Source organism: Pholis gunnellus (genome assembly GCF_910591455.1).
Source record: "Pholis gunnellus genome assembly, chromosome: 1".
NCBI classification, from domain to species: Eukaryota; Metazoa; Chordata; class Actinopteri; order Perciformes; family Pholidae; genus Pholis; species Pholis gunnellus.
The window spans coordinates 24,023,158-24,043,485 of record NC_136528.1 but is presented as its reverse complement, the minus strand read 5'-3'; the positions used below and the strand labels follow the sequence as shown (position 1 = coordinate 24,043,485).

General features: G+C 39.5%; 1 protein-coding gene across 1 annotated transcript in view; it reads right to left on the bottom strand.

Annotated features, from left to right (window-relative positions):
* Positions 1-19,794, bottom strand: part of LOC306710993 (glypican-6-like) — a gene marked incomplete at both ends in the record, with an annotated part of 119,381 nt that extends 99,587 nt beyond the window's left edge. The window contains one exon of the mRNA XM_079179758.1: positions 19,635-19,794. Within this exon, the coding sequence (XP_079035884.1) occupies positions 19,635-19,794 (160 nt within the window). The remainder of the gene's footprint in view (positions 1-19,634) is intronic.
* Between the last annotated feature and the right edge of the window lie 534 nt (positions 19,795-20,328).

Genomic DNA, 20,328 nt, shown 5'->3' with positions numbered 1-20,328 from the left:
GAACAGCATACTGGCTCATTTAAAAAACTTGGGTAAGCTTGCTAAAACGTTTGTCTACTTCTACTATAGAGAGATAGAAAGCAGAGGCAGCAAATAACAAGAACAGCGAGGGGAAGGAGGGAAATGTGTTTGTATAAGGACTCAAATGGTTCAATTCAAAGCAAATACACGTTTACATTTTATAGTAAAGTAGATAATGTACAGTGTTACACATGGACATACAACTCTGACCCTGCTAAATGGCTGTCAGCAGGTGGGTCTGTATATTGTGTTGTTAAGCTCCAAGGTGTGGGACCTCAATCGTCAGAGAGCGCTGAACTCCGATTGGTCTCAGCAGACTCATGATAAGGCTTCAAAGGGAACGATGAGGATAAGGCTTCAAAGCTGAAGTTAGGAGGTCCTAAGGCTTCCACTTCAACATGGTAGATCGAGTTAATTGACGATTTAATGCAATAATAAAAAATAAAGGATGTAACCCATCTCACTCATAATCATACAGCATAATATGCACTAATGTTCTTCGTCACAGCTCAGCTGAAGCTTTTCTCTGTAAGGTGTGAAATGTGCTATTGGGTCATTTCATACTCATTTATTTAAAAAGAAACAACACAAGAAATGAATGTTTCATTTAGCAAATACCAACATATATGGTTCCGTACAGCTAAATAACAACCGCCACAGGGTCATGAATGAAATAGCGCTGGAGCCCATGGGCTACGTCTTAGGTCTTTTTGCTGCGCGGTTATGAACTGCTCCAACAACAAACTGAGGCTTCGAAAATAGCCACAAGCTTCAGCTCCATGAAACCACTTACATTTTCATGAATCTCCATTAAATCATCATGTTTTGATTGCCTTCTGAGTAGCATGCCAACAATGGACCGACCAGGGGCGCATATATAGACTGCATATCCCTCACTAGCTGGAGAGTTTCCTGGCTAAAATTCAACAGTACAAAGTGTTTTCAAATTATGCATTTCTTCAGATTGCAATGCAAAAGAATCATGGAGTTTGATTATTTAAATTATAAGATAGCAAGTAGTTCCTGTTGCGTTTAATTCCACACTGCACTTCTACATCTAGACCGCAGAGGTCGGACAGAAGTAGTATGTTAACAAACATCTCTGCTTCCACTGTCAGTGTAAAGGGGCCATGATACTGTGTCACAACATGTCAGACTGTCAAACAGCTTCTGAAACTCCCACACCAGACGTAGGATTGCAGGGGCTTTGTCCCACAACTTCCGGCTTTGATGCAACCGCTAGAGCTGATGCCGGCCACTTTAAACAATGCTGAAGAATACCAGAAGCTGTTCTCCGCTCCGCTAAAGTTACCCACCCAAAACTGTGCTCCTTCTCCTTCTCCCCCTCCTTTGTAGTCTTTAAAGAGAATAAATCTGAATGTTTTCCTTCTACTAACCGGCACTGTATGTGAAATATAGATATGAAATAATTAAGAGGATAAATATATTTCAACAACTAAAATACCGCCACAAATCTTTGACCCACTTTGTTCATATCTGGACTTTTAACGGTATTAACCTATTCTGTAGGCTACAGCACAACAAAGTAGGAAATAATAACTACAACCAACTTCTTTTATGCCACAAAATTATTAATTTATTCATTAATTTCACTGATAGTTATACTTTGCATTCAAAATAAAATCACCCTTAACCCAAATTCATTATATTTGTGGACTTTAAATCATTCTTTCATTTGATGGCCTTGCATTTGGCCTTTGTGCCCTCAAAAACTTCACACCAAACATCAAAGGCCAGGTGGCTATGCCCCTAAAATTATGAAATCCCAGGCCTGGTGACAGCACATGAGAGCAAAACACATTTATCAGATGTACATCTTAAGATATAAGGAAACAGAAAGCTTTACAAAAAAATCCAGTCCAAAAACAGCACCATGGCTGAAGTAAACAGCTGATTGTAGAGGGTCCATCACAGAAAGACACATACAGTAGTACAACTACTCCATAATCTTCTACTTGGGAGATTTAAAATGCTAAATAATTCATTTTTCTATTTCATCCCCCATAACTACAAACATATGTTCCAGGGAAAAGAAAAAGCTACAGAATATTTCAGGGCAACTGCGGGAATAGAGGGAGTTCAATACCCATGGAGGGTCTGATGCCAGACAGTGTGATTCACTCCCAAAAGGATTCATTAGTCTACCTGGCCAAAGGGCAAACTGCATATGGGCCATGCCATCTGGTACATCCCTTGACCACCCTTGCCAGCATTTTTAAAGTAAGGACATCCTCGCCAAAGCTCCGTGCCAAACAAGCCAACAGATCATGAAGTCAAGAGAAGAAAATGTTTTATTCACCCATGCTGAAAATTCATAAAAAGGTGTAGTGATGCGGTAAATTAAATTAATTTCTGCAGAGTGTGGCAGCATCTATTGTACACTGAGCTGGTGAGTTTTATTCCAAGTGTGCTTCCCTAAAAAACCTTTTACTATAAAGAGCATAAAAAAGAGCAACACAGCGTGTACAATGCCAGTAACCCACGATTTGATTGGAATCTGGATTTGTTTTTATCTGCTTCCAGGATATCTTAGACTGCTGGCTGTTAGTGGGGTTTTCACAATACAGCAGGGCCAAGCTCAATAACAGGGAAGCACCATCTTGAATGAATCACATTTATTATCATTGATCCACCAGCAGATTCCAGCTCCAGTCTCATACTGAACTGCCTCTGGAATATTGCCCCCTCTCTGCTCTTATCGTCCGGCTGTCACAGAGACTCATTGCCTTCAAATGAGGGCAGAGGCCTGCAGAAGTCCATACTTGACATTTCAATTAATTCAATTGAGTTTACTTGTGCCAGGTCTCCTATGATATCCATAATTCATTTCTTCTGTAATTCAGCTTCCCAGTTTTTCGCATTGATTATGTTTAAAATCTATCACTTCCTTTACTATACAGATTTACATACCCAGTGGTACACAGCTATCCATCGCAAACAACAATTTCCCACAACAGTCAAACACAGAAGGACAATCAAGTGCCTTCTTTCAACACAATCAAAATTGAGTTTTTAATTCTTATAAAATCTGTGTCTGATGAATTATTGTACAACATTTTATAATGAAATGCACACATTTTACTTTGTTTGATGCTGGTCTACTGCTTTTGCCTCTTCAGCTTCAAAGTGTTTGTTATTCGTCAGTTACACTAATGACTGATCTAAACTTTGGACGTTTGTCTGCAGAATGAGCAGACAAACAAGATGTTGGTGGCTGCAGGCAATCAGGAGACACCCGTAAGTACCGGTGATATTTGGGTTTGGTCAGGTTTAATCCGTCCCCACTTTCTAAACAACCTGATTTGTCAGGTATTTAATTCATTGGAATACCAGACACCAAAATCAAACATTCCTGTCTGGTTATGTATTTTATCCATTAGCAGTCACTGAATATATTTTTTCAGAAAAAAGTATATGATAATAGCAATATTGTGAAATATGATAATAATCCATGATAGAGGATTTAATCCCTACCATCCACCTCCTACTGTATATCTTCATGTTAGTATTTAAATTAATTTTGTTTCCACTTCGTGACTTCCACCACTTCCAATCTCTTGCTAACTAAAGGAAGCAATTTTTAAGATAACATAAAGGTCGATGTTAATGACATGGATATACCCACATTAATTCACACTTACAATTGTACCATATTCCTTAATCTTATTATCACACTGAATTATAAAATCTAATTTCATCATTGTTATTGTCTTGAAAAGGCATGTTAGACGAGCTTTTTGAGGTTCAATAGATTGTGTTGTGTGTTGAAGCAACAGTACTCTCTGTAAACTAAAGGCTATTTAGGTCATTGAAAAGTGGCAAAAATGTGAGTACAATCAATTAACATTAACCCAAAATCTATGGTAATGAAGCTCGGTTAAAAGACAACTGGATTTATCTGACCAGGAGAGGAGGAGCAAAGTCTAGAATTCCTCTCAATGACAGTCCCTGAAAGTTTACTTTCTTTGGACTAAATGCTTCCGCCAAGTTTAGCACACTGGACAGTAAAGACTAAAAGGCTGGCTGAGCTTCAGCTCCCCGTGAAAGGTTGACACCACTATCTTTGAGATCTATTGACTCAGATACAGCTTAGGCCCCACAGACATTTGAACCAATGGCTGTCCTTTCTTTATTTGAGCTGCAGCCCATTAAAAGGACCCTTTATCAGCTGACATGACCTAGATTAGAGGGCAAAAGGGAGCAAAATCACATCAATATAATTAAAGGTTGTTGAATGATGGAGGACTGTATGAATACTCTATAATGTTATATAAAAAGGAAAAACACTCTTGACGAAGGTGGGACCAAAACGTTTTATGATCAATATATTGTGATGCTGAGCAAAAGAAGATTTGCTTTTCTCGAGGCTCAAGCGATGCTTTTCATACTTACGCCATATAATATGTTCTGTTTAAAGGTCAACTTTTAAAATCTGTATAATGAAGGAGTATTGCATTCACTTACATTCTGGAAGTATACATCGTATTTAAAATGCAAAGCAAAAGTAGGCTACCAACTGTCAGATGATTCTCTGGGTACTATTTTTACTTTCTATGATTAACTGCATGATATCACCTCTTGCAGTCCATTCTATTAAAACATGCAGTTCAGAAAGGAAAAAATACTGACCATTAGACAGTGATTCATAAAAAAACAAAAACATCATAAAATGACCGCATATCTGTAACTGTGATCATTTAGCAATGACTGGAAGAAATCAAAGTTCAAAGTATGGCAATTTGAGAGACTAGACCCTATGTTGTTGTTCTTTCTTTTTTTAAAGAGTTAATATTTGCTAGTTCCAGCAACGCAAATGTGAAGATTGTGTTGCTTTTCTTTTCCATGTATGATTGTAAACTGAATATCGTTGGGTTTTGGACTTTTGGTCAGATGAAACCAGCACTTTGATAACTTCACCATGGGCTCTGGGAAATTACAACAGGCTTTTCTCATCTACTTTCTGACAATATATGAAAACAACTACTAGAGGGAAAACTGAAAATAATTGTTAGGTGCAGCTCTGGTATCAATCCCTTCAATCTTAACATATGTAGGAATAATTCTATAGAAGATGTGTTGTATTCTGAATGAAGCCACAATCAATCCTTGTGTGTAATATTCAGTTAAAAATCCTAAACAGGGACCTTCTGTAGCCTGTTAAATCTAGGTACGATTAATAATAATCAATTGGTATGACGAAATAACACACATGAACACATAAACCTTTTTTACAAGCAATATTGCACATGCTGTCTTAGGTGTTATTACTTGTCAACAAAAATCCCAAAATTTTAGGTAAACTCAATTGCTGTTAAATCACATCTGTCTGCATGTTGAAGTGGGAAAAATGCATCAAGCTCGATTGATCTCACCGCTGCTCTGCCATCTGGATCTCCTCTTCATCAACCAAATCACCCACTTTCAACTATTTCCACTGGGGCTTGGGACCCAAATTGAATATGTCCAAACAAGATGACACAGATAATTCCCACAATCGCCCCAGCCATATGTTACCACACTTGGAGGCAGCTAAAAGGTTTTCTAACTTTGAAATAACTTCCAGAATTGAAACCTTGCGTGACAGTAATGGATAGATAACTATATAGTTCGGTGTGGCGTGGAGCAGCGAGGTAAAGCTTGAATAAAATCAAGCACAAGATTTTTGGCGCACTTGCCAATCTGAAACCCTCCTTCTAGTCTGATGAGCAGCCTGTGTGCTTGAAACAGGACAGCAGCAAACTAGGTGTAAATAAACCTAGTTTTTACCTAACAGGTTAACCTGTTAGGTAAAAGTGTTTTACCGTGTGCATAAATATTGTTACAGAGAGTACACAATTGTGTTGCTTTGTTTGGATTGAAATCCCAGAGGGCAAAAAATAGTTGTCTTTTCATTTTTTGCCTCTATTTTCCTCCAAACATGTTTTTGCAGAATTTCCCCACAGATGATAAGTGCTGGAGGCGTTTCATTTTGCACAATGACAGAACTGCAACAGCCAGGTTCTGAACTGAAAGACCAGTTGGGCTAAATGAGAAGCTATTAGTGAGTTGAAAATATGAAAAGGCAATATCTCAAATTGTAGGCGAATGGCCATGTACCTCAAACCATGTTTCAAAGATGGGGTCAAAAGAAAAGCTTAATTTAAATCACAGGGATACCATGCTATTGAAATTTACAATGAGTAGGGAATAGCATTTTTCTCAAATAATCAATGACTGTAAGTTAGAGGCATAGACATCAACATTGCAGGGAATTCAGCAGATTTACTGTAAGTATGTGAGTCATAAGCAAGTCTTCTGCTGGGATCATGTCATGTGGGACAGCAGAGATGGAAAATATCAAGCATTCATGTCATCGATCATGCAAAAATGTGACGGTTATAAATAGGGATGGGTATCGTTTGGGTTTTTTCCGATACCGGTGCTAAAACGATACTTTTAAAACGATACCGGTGCCTAAACGGTGCCTGAACCGATACTTTTTTTATTGCCAAGTCAAATTTAACAATATATTTAACTGTTTAAAGTATACTATACATATTAGTGCTGGGCAACGATTACAATTTTTAATCGCATGGAATTTTTGCGATTAATCTCATTGTTATGGCAAAGTTCAATAATTAATTCAAAGGTAGTGTATTGTGCACTTTTATTTTAAAAGTACTGCTATATGAACAAAAGTGCAATAACATTTGGTTTGCAAACACTTTAAACAAATAAGGTTCTTTTTAACAGCAGTATTCCCTTTACACAGTAGCAGTTATATCTCTTCACTATCTGTGCTCAGTGTGTGACTTCATGTGAAACGTTCCACTGCTGTGCAACAGGAATACAATGTTTCAGCACGTTTCATCTAAATGTGTGTCGTCTTCATGACAGAGCATGTGAATGCAGCTCTACTGTTCATCAATATAATGCTGTAACTCAGAGGTGATGATGGTTACCCAGCGATCAAAGAATAAAGACACACTTACGCACAATGTAGGTGTATTTTCCCTTTAACTCACGAGATGCAGGTAGCATGTTTTAGACTTAATGTGAATTTAATCCATACTTTGTTGGCATCTTATTCTGAAAATCGGATGTTCCTCTGAAGAAACCGGATGTTGTCTCACGTTAAATCTTTCCGCTAACTTTCAAAGTCCTTCGCTCGCTCCCGATCTGTGCCGTTTGAATGCGTTTACCGTGAATTTCAGCGTATAGGTCACTAACATCTAAGTGTCTGCTGAGTTGACCACGGAGACCTGAGTGTCTGCTAACTTTACCGCAGCGATGTCCAGTAGTCTCCATTCCTCCACCGCTGCCAGTGAGCAACGGACTTTCAAAATAAAAACAGACACACTTTTGACCGTTTACCTTTCGGCATTTTCTCTGTTAAAAGGTTGATGGCTAGCTAGCTGCTGTAGCTATACAAACGGTAGCTATCGTTACCTGCTGCCAGGACGGAGTCATCAGAGTAGTGTTAAAAAAAAGTATTTCAATCGGCTCAGGCACCTAAAAGAAGCACCGAAATCTGCGTTGCGTTTCGGTCCGGTAGGTATCGGTCGTATAGGTACCGGTTCCATATTGGCACCGGGTTTCGGTACCCAACCCTAGTTATAAATGCTCTGCAATGACAACATAACACTATATCTATTTAATTTGGGGTTAATTGCCTAGAACAACAAACTTTGGCTATAGTGAGGCATCAATGTTCAGGCATTTCCATTAAATCAGAGATTTCAGAAAAGGTTATAATTACGATGTGGATGTTGACATGAATGCTGTTTACATTCAGAAACTGATAATTAATCACGTTAACTCCAATATGACATGAATGCAGAAGTTACCTTCAAGTTTTGAGTCAAACCCAAAAGTTGACACCAACAATGTTGTTAACCAAAATGTTCTGATTGTGAACACGGCTTTTTAAACACAGATCAAATATACCCTGAATACAAAATGTGTCCTCAATGCACAATAGTTCAAGACTAAATCACATTTAGTCTTGAATTGTGATTGAGTCACAAATTAAGCAGTGAATATCAAGACCCAAGTATTCATTATTTGTAGTCAGGCAACTTCAAATACTCTTTGAAATCTGATCTGCTGCTCTCACTTCGTCTAGTTTACAGGTTGAAGCATTCACGTTGAGCTTTTTACAAATGTCCAATCTGACTCCTGCATTCCGACTAATTTACCCTACATTTCTTACGCAGCTATTATCTGAAACCGATATGCGTGCTTCCAGGTTGGCTCTTGTGTTAAATGTCAAAGGTAAGCCATCGTAGTGGAGCTCCAGTCATGCATGAATTCTATCAAAGCAGACCTTCATTATACTGTACTGCTTCATGGCTCTGTCATGGATAGTGCCTGTGACAAATCTTCCAAACAGAATTTACACCAGTGTTCAGGGTGAAACCTGTAAGTGAAAATAAGAACATAATAACATATGAGTTTTCAAATCACACCCATGGGAGGAGGCATTACACAGTGCTTCATAAGATGTTTCTGGATTATAGCAATCTGTGGCTGCTAAAAGCTTATTTTTAATCTCTTATTCTCTTATGTTAAACAAGTTCATAATGATAAGGTAACATGTGCACCATAAGTCATATCAAACATGTCAAATTTAGATTTTGAGAATACACAACCAGCTTGACTAAAGCATATATTTGATAAAGTTCAATTCATGTTATTTTATTGTCCTGACAATTATTTTACTTCTTCCTAAAGTATTTTATTACTAACTAAACATGCCTTTCTGCAATTTAAGTTTCATTTAATTAAGCATGAGGTCAATGAGGTAGAACATACATTTAACAAAAAAAAAGATCTCTGGATCTTATATTAATGAAACTATGGCATCACTTGAAATTGCCAACTCTGATCTCGCTTCAACTGTCCGTATTCAATAAATAGTCAAAAACAATTAAATATGATTCATAATTCTAATGCTTTTTCTGAAGGACATACATAAGACATGATACTAAACAAAGGCTCTTGGTGCCTTATTCATTATTGTATCAGTGAAAGGACTGGAGCCTACAAATACCAAGATACAGGAATTTGATATCTATCAACAGACTTAAGATTGTGAGTAACGTAATGAAGTCAGCAGTAACGTTATAGCTGTGAACGTAGCATTGCTGTGTGTGTACAGTTTAGCCTCGAGTCCGTGATTAAATGCTACAACACCTGAACACTCAAGACAAGCCGCTGTGTCCTGCTTGCAACCTGCAGGTTAAAGTGAAAGTGAAAGGAAGTAATCGGTCCAACTCAGGCTAACTTAAGGTGGGCTGACCTTTAAGGTGGACCAGCTATTCTCATTTTAGTCACAGTCTAGCTTTTAAACATTACCAGATTACCTGTCCGCCATATAAATTGACGCACATTATCCAGCACAATGCATTTACTCAATTACAGGATTTAGCTTGCTTTTAAGCTACTGAAATCAAAGCATTTCTGAACCAACACACTGATGTGTTGGTGGAGTTTTGTTTATACTAAGTAGAACCAATGCCCCGGGATTTATAATTTCTGTCATGCCAACTGTGCACACGTGTTCTTGATCAATCTAATTATTGATGATGATGATTAATCATTAATGTCCCTAAAAAAAGTTCAAAAATATAGCACACAAGTCTTCAAGATGTTTGATACTATTGTAGTGTATTTCAGTTCATCACACTGAATATTTGAGGCTAGGAGTGAAGAAGAGGAGACATATGGTGAGGTCATTGGGATTCATCATGCCAACTGGTGCATGACTCAGCCCTAAACACAACAGCTGGTGGTCTGAAGAGCCCGAGGTAGAGCCCCAGGGTACGAGATGACCAGCCCACTCATTTACCGGCAGCTTACACAGGGGACAAGAATCAGCGGGGTTCTAGGAGCAGGAGACGAGACTGGCTTCTTTTCAGATTCTAGCACCCTCCAGGAGCAAAAGAACGAGGACTCGCCAAGAAGCATCACAATGGCAGATGTTTCATTTGACACATGAAAAGATTCGAGGGACCAAAAATATGTAAACACTGGACACAGGCTCATTAACCCATCCATTTCAATAAACCCTTTCCAAAATGCTTGGACCTCCTTCCCCACAGGCTTTCGATTAATGAAATTGGAACTATGAAGGCTGGAGATATTCTCAAGCCTCATCAATATTCTCAGTTCTTAAAACTGGTCCTCTATTGCCACTGGGGTTACATAAGCTTGTCACATTTGTCACGACAGCGAGGCCCCCTGGAGAAGCACTATGTGGCCCCATTCAAGTCAGTGGTGTGAGCCTATATATCTTTCACTGCAAGACTGCTTTACCCTCTCATCAGCTGCAAGGATGGGTGATTTAAATGAACCGTTGCTTCACTCCTGCTGTTTTTCTTTAGTTCCAGATGAATTCTAATGCCGTTCTGAAGAACTTTACAAGTCCTAATTCAAAAAGCTTAATTACAAGCAAATTTGATACAAATAAATAAATAATACAATATGTGGTGCCATTATACATGCAAAATGCATCCAGTTATGCAAGCTATTAAAAAATGCAAGTTGTAAAAACGGTGCAAAAGAAAAATAACTATTTTATTATCTCAATTGCAAAAGCTCTTTCGCCTTTGTCTCCCTCAAAGTGTTGTTAATTATTTAATGTTCATTTTTGAATTTCTTTGCAGGGATCAATCATCATAAAAACCACTAACATCAGTATAATTTTTTCTCCCACAGATCACTGAGTATAAAAGCAACATTGTCCATGAACTGGAGTAATAAGGTAATGAAGCAGAACAGGTTAAAGGAACAAAGGGCAGACCTCCGACACATGCGGGTGTCATTATACCCCCCAGGGCATTTCACTGCAAAGTCTATTATTTAACGTTATAATTAGAGCCCAGAAATGTGTCCCGGGGTTAAGATCAGCCCTCTACATTTTTGCATTAAGATAAAAATAACAACGATCCCCAATTAGTCCCTCCACCTCAAAGCCGCAAACGAGATCACACTTAACTGGGTCATGAACTCTTGTAATCGGTATGAATTTACTAATTTATAACTAAGACAACATGCTTTCCTTGCATGTCTTGTCCTGGCTAACAACTACCGCTCTTTGAAAACACAATTTATAACAAATCCGAAGACTTTTAAGAGTGTTGCAAGCTTGGCACTGTGGTTGCTATTGCCTTGTTACTCGCGGAGGCAGTATCATCTATTCACTTGAGAGATGCAGTCATGCAGTTGGAACTCTCTTGTTACACCCACTGCAACGCTGCTGTCATGAATTCATTGAACTTGAATCCCAGTTTACTGATTGCACCATTTAGGTAAACACTGTACCGTGCTGCCACAGAATATTAAGTTGAAATGTTTTCCCTGTTGTCCCATTTGCAAATGTTGATCAAGTGCATATGACTCATAAAGCATATGCTCATTTATTAGAAATGAGAGAAGCAGGAGTAACACACGGCTTCACACATGCAGCTCACTGAGAGTGCAAAGTACTTGTTTACTTTATCACTGAATCTCCTGAACTGAACCCTCACTGAGCCTCCACTATTGCAGGGCAAAAGATAGCACAAAAGCAGCACCCACACAGCATCAGAGCCAAGCATGTCTTAATCTCAGCGAGTATGTTACACACACACTGTATTCCAGTTATATTATAGCCTGGTTAGGCCACATTGTGTACATTACTCCAATATACACATAATAAATCATCAACATCAGCTTCAGCAAATACATTCAACTCAATGTGTAACTAGGGTTCTATTAATCCTGGGTGACCACCAGAGACGGCACGTAGTAACCAGATATAGAAGAAGGAAACAGAACTCTCCACTCAGCCGTAAGTTGATTTCAGTATCTAGGTAGGGTGCTGCACAGATTGGAGAGAATGTGCCACTGCCTTATACTTCGGGTCATGGAGTACAAGGCAACGTCAAAGAATTTCCTTTGCTCTAGGGAACAAAACTAATTGATTTTTTCTGGAAAAGGGAAAAGAACTGTTGCTGCAGACCGGGACCGCAATCAATTGAGGGTATATCTACTTATTCAAGAAAGTTTATTTAGGATAAGGTGACATACTAGTAAATATTGTTTAACAAAAAGATCCCATGAAAACTAACAATGAATTGATGCCACTTACAGGTATAGACTGTGAAGCCCACGCCTGGCATAACTTATTCATCGGTGCATAGAGCTCCATTTTTGTCCACAAACCTTCAAAATGAGCCACATGTTTGCACTGTATGACATTTAAAACAGGCATTGTATAGTTTAATTGTCCCAAAAATGTAAAGACTCCACCGGGCAACAAATCCGCCTCTAAATATCGTCCCCAATAAATACAATATTTACTTCTATTTGAGTAGAGATTGGTAAAAACGACAGTGAGCAGCTTTTTTAGGGAAATAACTAAACAAGTATATATTTATGAGCTGTTTTTGAGGATTTATGTTTTCAGTAGGATTGAATGGTCTTGTAGCTTAAAGCCACATGCATGCTGGGGAAAGTATTGACAGAATATTACCAGCCTTATTCTTTACTACACCCCCACACGACCTTACATGAAGGTATCCAATATTCAATTTTCTGCTTCAACAACTCAGTGACAAAAGTATAACTATATTTAGAGTCCTGAATGATGTTCACAGGTCTTAAAGTTAGCCATTGAAGCACTGCTGTGGCATTCTTTGTACTAAAAAATATCTGCATGTTGGAGCATCTGCTCTTTTTGATTTTGCTACATCAAAAGCCCCCCACAACGAAGGCCTTTCAGGTCTAGAAACTGTCTATGTTTTTTCTCAACAACAACAGTGTCATTGTCAAGTTTTAACGCCAGTTCCACCACTGTTGTCTGAATCTGTTGACAGCATCTGATGTTTCCATGACAATTTTGGCACGTCATGTTTATCTGTCCTTAATGCTTGTTTACTTCCAAGTCCCTGGGGGGCAGCTTATTTAGCAAATTTCCTCAGCCATGTGTACTTGTGTGTGACTGAAAAACAAAAACAAAAAGTCCCCAGTGTGAAATGTATTTGCATCCTTGACACCTTGATATGACATACCCGTGTGGGTTTTCCCAAAAGCACTGTGTGGCGCTCATCTCTCTGAGCCTTATCATTGGTGTCAAGCTTGGGACTTCTATATTCAGACTACCCTCCAGAGGCAAAACGTCTCTGTGGGTAAAAAGAAAGACCATAGCAAGAAACACAACAGAACTCCTTGGTTCTCCAACACACACGCTATAAGAAATGATGGTAGAAAAACCACAAACACCCTCTTAGAGAGTGATTAGCGCTGTCTGTGTAGTAAACAGTATGTTTTATATGGCTCCAGGTGAATCCTAAGGGTCTCCCCTATTCAGACATTAATAGGAAGGCCACGATGTAATCATTCCTGCACCACACTCACCCCACTGACAGAGGAATCCTAGGGGAATCATTTTTCCCAGTGGAGGTATACCACATGTGACTTTCCCTTCTGTTACCTCCCGAGGCAGTTTTTCTTTCACCAATGTATTAACGAGAGAAGCAAAGTTGAACGCTTCCTCTCTTTTTGTAGAAACAAGTATGAAAGGCAGCACGTAGCGATACTTCTGAGCAACACAAACAGCGAGTCAGATCACTAATCCCTCAAATTCACATGGATTACATCCTACCTGACTCCCTCCTTGTATCACACACAGAGTTACCTCTCAAGTCATGAGTTCAACACATGGCTGGTCAAGGACGCTCTCCGTGCCTATATGCTCTCTTCTACCGAATAGATTTGTTCTTCATACTTATTTTCTGTGCTCTCACTTCTAATCCCTATAAACATACAATCACATCCATCCATAGACCTTTTGCTGTTATTTTCTAGTTCCTCTTAAGGCTTGGGAGTGTTGAGATCCTTAATCCCACCCTCCATTACTGATTTAGGCCAGCGGTTGATTGAAAACTGGGGGGTAAAAAGCTATAGCAGTCTCCTACACTAGCCAGAGGCTTTTCACACTACTCAGAAAACACCATAAATGGGGCTGAGGAAGGCTGCCAGGAAGCTTGCAGGCCATATGCATTTCATGCATGAATGACTGCAGACGGCTGACACATTCTTCAGGTGACGAATATTCTCAATCGCCAGAACCGACAAAAGGTGCAAAAGCACAGCTGGATGATTTACATTGAAACTCATTTGGATGTTCAATGCATACAATCTGTCTCAATGAAAAACAAAACACTTTTGTCGTTTTCTACCACGATAGAGCTGAAACGAAAAAAGAGAGATCGGGAAAGTGAGGCTAAACTGCTATGCACACACACACACACACACACACACAGAAATATACACACTCACAAACACACACAGCCTAATCTCCCTCACATCTCATTAACTGTTTTCTCTGAAGATGTATACAGGCTGGCAAGAGACTTATTTCCAATTTGGCAGAGCCAAGAGCATCTTAATGGGCTTTGGAAAATATGCCCTACAGAATTTTTATATGGATATTTGCTAGGCAAGGGCTTTTAGAGTGGTATTCCCACACTTTCACTAAAGGTCTCATGTCATGCCATTATTTTGTGATTAGGCATCTGGCAGTGAACACATCTAAAATCACCCCCAAATTTATTTCACACACCTGCCCGGCATGTAGAGTAATTAAAAATAGTTCAGTGCAACAGATTCTGTCATTTTAAAAATCCTCAGTGGAATGGTGAGACAGATTGTTTGTAATTTCTGTACAGTTTATTGCTAAAAAGCTTCAAACTTGAAAAGCTGATTCTAGCAATGGAATCTTAAGGGAACTTTGCAAAAATAAACTGTACTTACAGCTTTAATTATGAATAAATTGTGTCATCTTCTTGAATCATTTGCAATTTCAACCAATTAAATATAAGACCCTCAAACATTTATCTGGTATGGAACAACACGGGCTTAAACCTGCTTTAAAAATACATATGAATACAACATTTTGTTCTCTTGAAGTTCTGAAAACTGCATCTAAGTCAGCCTCTTGAGAATCTTAAATTCAGATGTTAATCAGTATTGTAAGATGGTTTATTTTAGGAGCTAAAGTGATCTCTGTCGAGAAAGCTCAAATGTTGACAATATTAACTGTTACAGAAGGTTCACGAGGATCCTTCATTTAAGTACAAACAGCAAAGATTTCTGATACCTGGGTTGCATTTAAGGGAATTGGGGGACTGCATGCGTCTGACAACCTGCAAAGCACAGATCACAGTCATAAGCAGAGAGAGTTGCAGCTTCAGGAATCCACAAGAGGAAAAATGATGCCGGATTGTGTAGCAGATAATAACTATTCTGTTAACGAGGGATCAAATAATATTCTTAAGAGTTGCTACCCATGAACCTCAAAGGTAATTGTTATTCTTGAGAAAAGAAATATAAGAGTCGGGCACTGCATTAATAGGAACTGCAGCACATCAAGTGATTTTGTTTCAAAGACGAAGCAAAGAGCCGAGTCCACCCATGAGAATCCGAGCCGCTCTGTGTAAGTAGATGTTGATATTAACAGCAAAGCCTCGGAGCAAGAGTTCCCTGGCAGAGCCTGACTGAGGCATTTCGGGAGCCGTTGTGTTTATGAACAAAGGGCTGACAATCAAGCAGCATTGTGTGCATGACACTATAACTAACGGCTGACACATGCACACAGGGGTGATCTTCACAGGCAAGCTGTATTGTTGGCTGACTGCTGTGTAAAACACCAGGCAGGCGAATGTACGATGACAACGTGGACACGAGAGAGGAGGAATCATAAGCTTGACCTGGTTGAATGAAGCTGTCCACCAGGCAGTCATAGGCATTTTTCAGCAGCGTGCTGGCACTCTTCCGAGACACATCAACATTATAAAAACTATTTTAAAGCCAGTAAGATTTTTCTAACTGGCCTCTACCTCCCATCACTCCCGCACTGTGAGGCATCTGAGGCTCTCAAGAGTCCTTAGGCAGAAAGAGAAAGTAGCCCTCTTTAATCAATGAAGTCAACCTCTAACTGTATGTCTGCATCGGTGTCAAACAGTAATTTCAGTCCCAAAATATAATGATGTATGATGTAAATTTGCCAAGCCCAGCTGTGAGTATGACAGATGTGTTATACTGCTGAACGTGCATTACATCTCTTCATAAAGCCACATACGTAATTCTGACTGCCTCGGAAGAAGCGGGAGGCTGTATACTGAATGTTTATGCTTTCTATCCTACATTTGTCATTTTCAGGGGTTATTACTCGCCCAGCCACGCTGTCACTGAAAAAAACGACATACTGGGCAGTTATACATTGAATGGAATGCATTGGCAGAATATCTGCCAAGATGATACAAAACGATGGTTTGGAGCAGGAAAATGCCAATCAAGAGCTGATAGTGTTGCGTTATATAATCGAGAGAAAACTTTTGTGGGGAGTAATGAACTGAAAACTGATGACATGACAATGTTGATATAAATACCACTTGTCAGCTTGCTGTAAAATCAGTTGTTCACGGAGCCGCAAAATTTTAGCCCACCATCCCATCTATAGAATTATGCATTGACGTTTTTTTTCATGGACAATTACAATAATAAATATCTAAAACCTGGTTTAAAGTCTGTCATGCATTTATGGCTGGAGCGCTTTGAGCCCCAGCGCTCCCTCCCCTCTCCAGGTCTCGGGGTACGAGTGCCATTCCATGGGGTATTTAACAAATGTTTCGATTATCATCAGGAGTTGATCACATGCACACAGATATTTTCAGCAAAAGCGATATTCATGTGTATGGAGCCTCCATGCAGAATGGTGACTGAACAGCCATCAGCCACTAGCGGAGCCCAGTTCCCCTGATAGCAATAGTTTGTAAAACGTCCTATCGGCGGTGATTAATCAGTTAACCACTTTACAAATTTAGATAAAAAGAGAGCAAAAAGCTAGCGTCCTGGTGCGATCCTTGAAATATCAATTTGAGGTTTCTGCTCTGATAGTTAACCAGGTTCTTTATGTTCTTGATAAGTTTTATGACTCTGACTGGAGCTCATGGGAACAATTCCAACACTGTTGTAAAATGTCAATAGTGGATGGCCTTTAGAATTAGATAGTAGCCGTGTAAATGGGATTATTCTGACCAAAATGCAAAGAAAGAAACCATCAAAGCCCCACACACAAACGCACGTAATTAAAAAAGGTATACTTTTTATATTTACAATAACTGTCCAATTTATTTAATTCAAGTTGTTTAAGATGTATTATTAACTCAAATTAAAAATGTATTCAATTATTAGCCTATTGTATTTTAATATGCAGAAACTAACATCTGTGTAAACACATCTGTGTGTGTCACCTCTTAAATAATGTAGCTCAGCTTGTCAGTGGCTGTCAAAAATAATTAGCTTATGCAAATGGCGGCTTACAACCTGAGGTAGCCACTTCTCCAGAAGTATTAAACCTGTGTGTTTAGCATCTAGAGGCAAAGTAGCATGACATGGCAAATGATGGAGGGATGAGCGCTAACACTGCATATGCAGCTTTCCACACGTTTGTATTAGCATAGCTAATTAGGTATAATTGAGTGCTTTCTACTATCCCATCTCCTGAGGCTTATATCTTACGCCTGTTGTATTTATGCAAAGGTTATTTGGAGACAACAAAATCAAATTACACACGGTGCACAGGCTGTAGATGAATTGCAATTAGGATTTGATCACAGCTCCAAAAACATAGCGATCTGTAACGTGGCCACAGACCTCTGTCGTTGACTTTGACTTGCTGAGGTTCCAAGTAGAGGACAAATGTTATATGACATAGAAGAATAAAAACAACTCTACATAATCTAATAACAGTATGTCCAGGTATTTCCAAATAAATCATGAAACATTATCCGACACCTTCGATCACAAACCATGACAAAAAGGAAATGGGGGTAACATCAGTAGCCACTACTACGTCTGTCTTGCGGTGCTTTGTCATATCAGAAACAAATAATTGAATAAAAATAACAATGCAGCAGCATTGTTTTAGTTGATGTAAGTTTTGAACACTTGCATGATATCATGCAAAAAAACTCCGGACATTAATTATTTCAACCACAGTGTGTGTTGCCTTTATATTTGAGTCGTCTGCTGAAAATGTCTCCCTCTGAGTTGATGCTGAATATTTGTTGCAGAATAAATGTGGGAACAAAGTTTTCCTTTTTGCTTTTGCATATTTCACTACTGCTGTAGATGCAGATTATATTAATGCTGCATTCTATCAAGTGATTACTTGGTACATTTTGAAAAAGGTCTGAATAGTCAATAAGGGCACGATCTTGAAAATTTGCCTCATGGACTTCTAATTCTTAGATGAAATACAGAAGCTCTATTCGTACTGCAAGGATCCCTTGTACACAGAGACTAACACACAGACGTTCAACCAGTAACAAAAGTATCAAATTCCCATCCAGCCAAAACCCTGTTCAAGTGAAATAAGGCGGCTCTATGATCATTACTGCCTGACACTGCCAATTACCAATACGGTATCTCTATTTTGTCTGTACGAGGCAAAAGAGGGATTGAATTCAGCCCTCTCTGCTTCCCGTCTTCCCTCTCATGAAGCTGACTATGTTTACTGACTAATCTACTTTCCTGCTTTGACCATAAATGTGATTACCACCACACAAGAGATAAAACCCCATATCTCTGCTGTACCAAAGCACAAGAATTAAAACCTAAGCTGTAGCCTTGAGGAATATCGAAAAAGAAGAAAAAAAGGAACCCTCAGCAAAAAGGAATATTTCGTGCTGAGTGCATAGAGCCCCCTACTGGTAAATTACATTCACTATTTGGCAAAATACAACACAAGAGCTCCATGATCTTCTGTTGAATGCCAGCAACAGGTATGCAGCTACTTTGAAAATATATCTTCTTGTGTTCCACTATCGCAAAGTCAATCTTTCACTGTCTCCATTTAAGAAGCTGTATTGGTGAACGATCTCTAATCTGAGGACTGCAAGTACATCACGTACTGACGGCTCACATGCAAGTCTTGGGCTGTTAAATTGGGTTTCTATCAATCTATAACCTGTGGGTGAAGTCAACTCACTGGGGTGATTAAGTTGATGTGCTATTACCAATTTCAATGTACTTTAACTCTACAGCTATAGATGGAAACTTGATGTGCAACATGACAGGTGGATCATTTTAGCTGTAGATTTTAAATACAGTGTTTGGTGTCGACTTAATGCAAGATAATAAATGAAATGCAGTGATTCATCATCAAGCAACTGTGGACATGGAGAGGATCATACTGAACTTTAAATAGGAAAAACTGATATTGTTCCACTCTACTGCAATGACATGCTCGCAATAAGCCCAACAAACATACCGGCTGCATCTACATTACATTCAGACACATCCTTTGGCAATGCCTATCATGAAACGTGGCATGTTGCCAAAACAGACTGGTACTTTTGACTCTATTTGGAGCCTCTGATAAAAATTAAAAAAGGGGGGACGACGGTCCCGGGCGACTTAAATGTCTGAGGTTTGACGGAGATCACATAGTTCAGGTCGTGTGTCTGGCGATCATCATCATAAATGTTCCATTCGAAGGGGAAACGAGACACGGCACGTGGCGAACGGGGGCGACCGGTGATTGATTAGTCGATTTCGCCTACCTGATATTTCATGATGAGGCACATTGACGAGGCTGAATCCTTTAGCGTTATAAGCTTGCATTGCCTCGCTACAGCTCCGCGCTTTGCTTTCAGCAGCAGATGACTGGGACAGCACCGACAGAGTACATAAGGCGACTTGCAGTCTCCACATCGCATACATCAGTGAAATCCTTGATAATGTTTTGCAGGGAAATAGCTTACGAGCTCCGTCAGATAAAAAAAACACACTGATTATCAAAAGAAAATAAGCTGTTTGAGGGATTCCTCCAGTGAGCAGGATGTCAGATGTCCATTCAAACAAAAAATGTAAATTAAAAAAAATAATCACTTTAGATATCGGTACATCCACCTCATTGCAAAATGCGGCGTCTCTTCCCCCGCGATAAAAGAAAAAAGACCCCGGCGAGCCCGACAGCTCCCGGCTAGGACAGATCCGTCTGAAGACAGTTGCTACCTGGTGCTGCTCTCTGTGCAAACAACTTCTCCCGCACACACAGCAGCAGCAGCGGCAGCAGCCCTGTGTTCGTGTCAGTGGGAGGAAAGCGAAATGCAACGGAGACGCACGCTGCACGGTGAGTAGAGCGCACAAGGGCAGGGCAAAACATGGAGTGGAGTCGCTACGACTTGAGCTGGTTTCGCATCCAGTGGCGCGTACTGTCCTTTGCCTTAGTGCAACCTCCTTGGTAATGCGCAC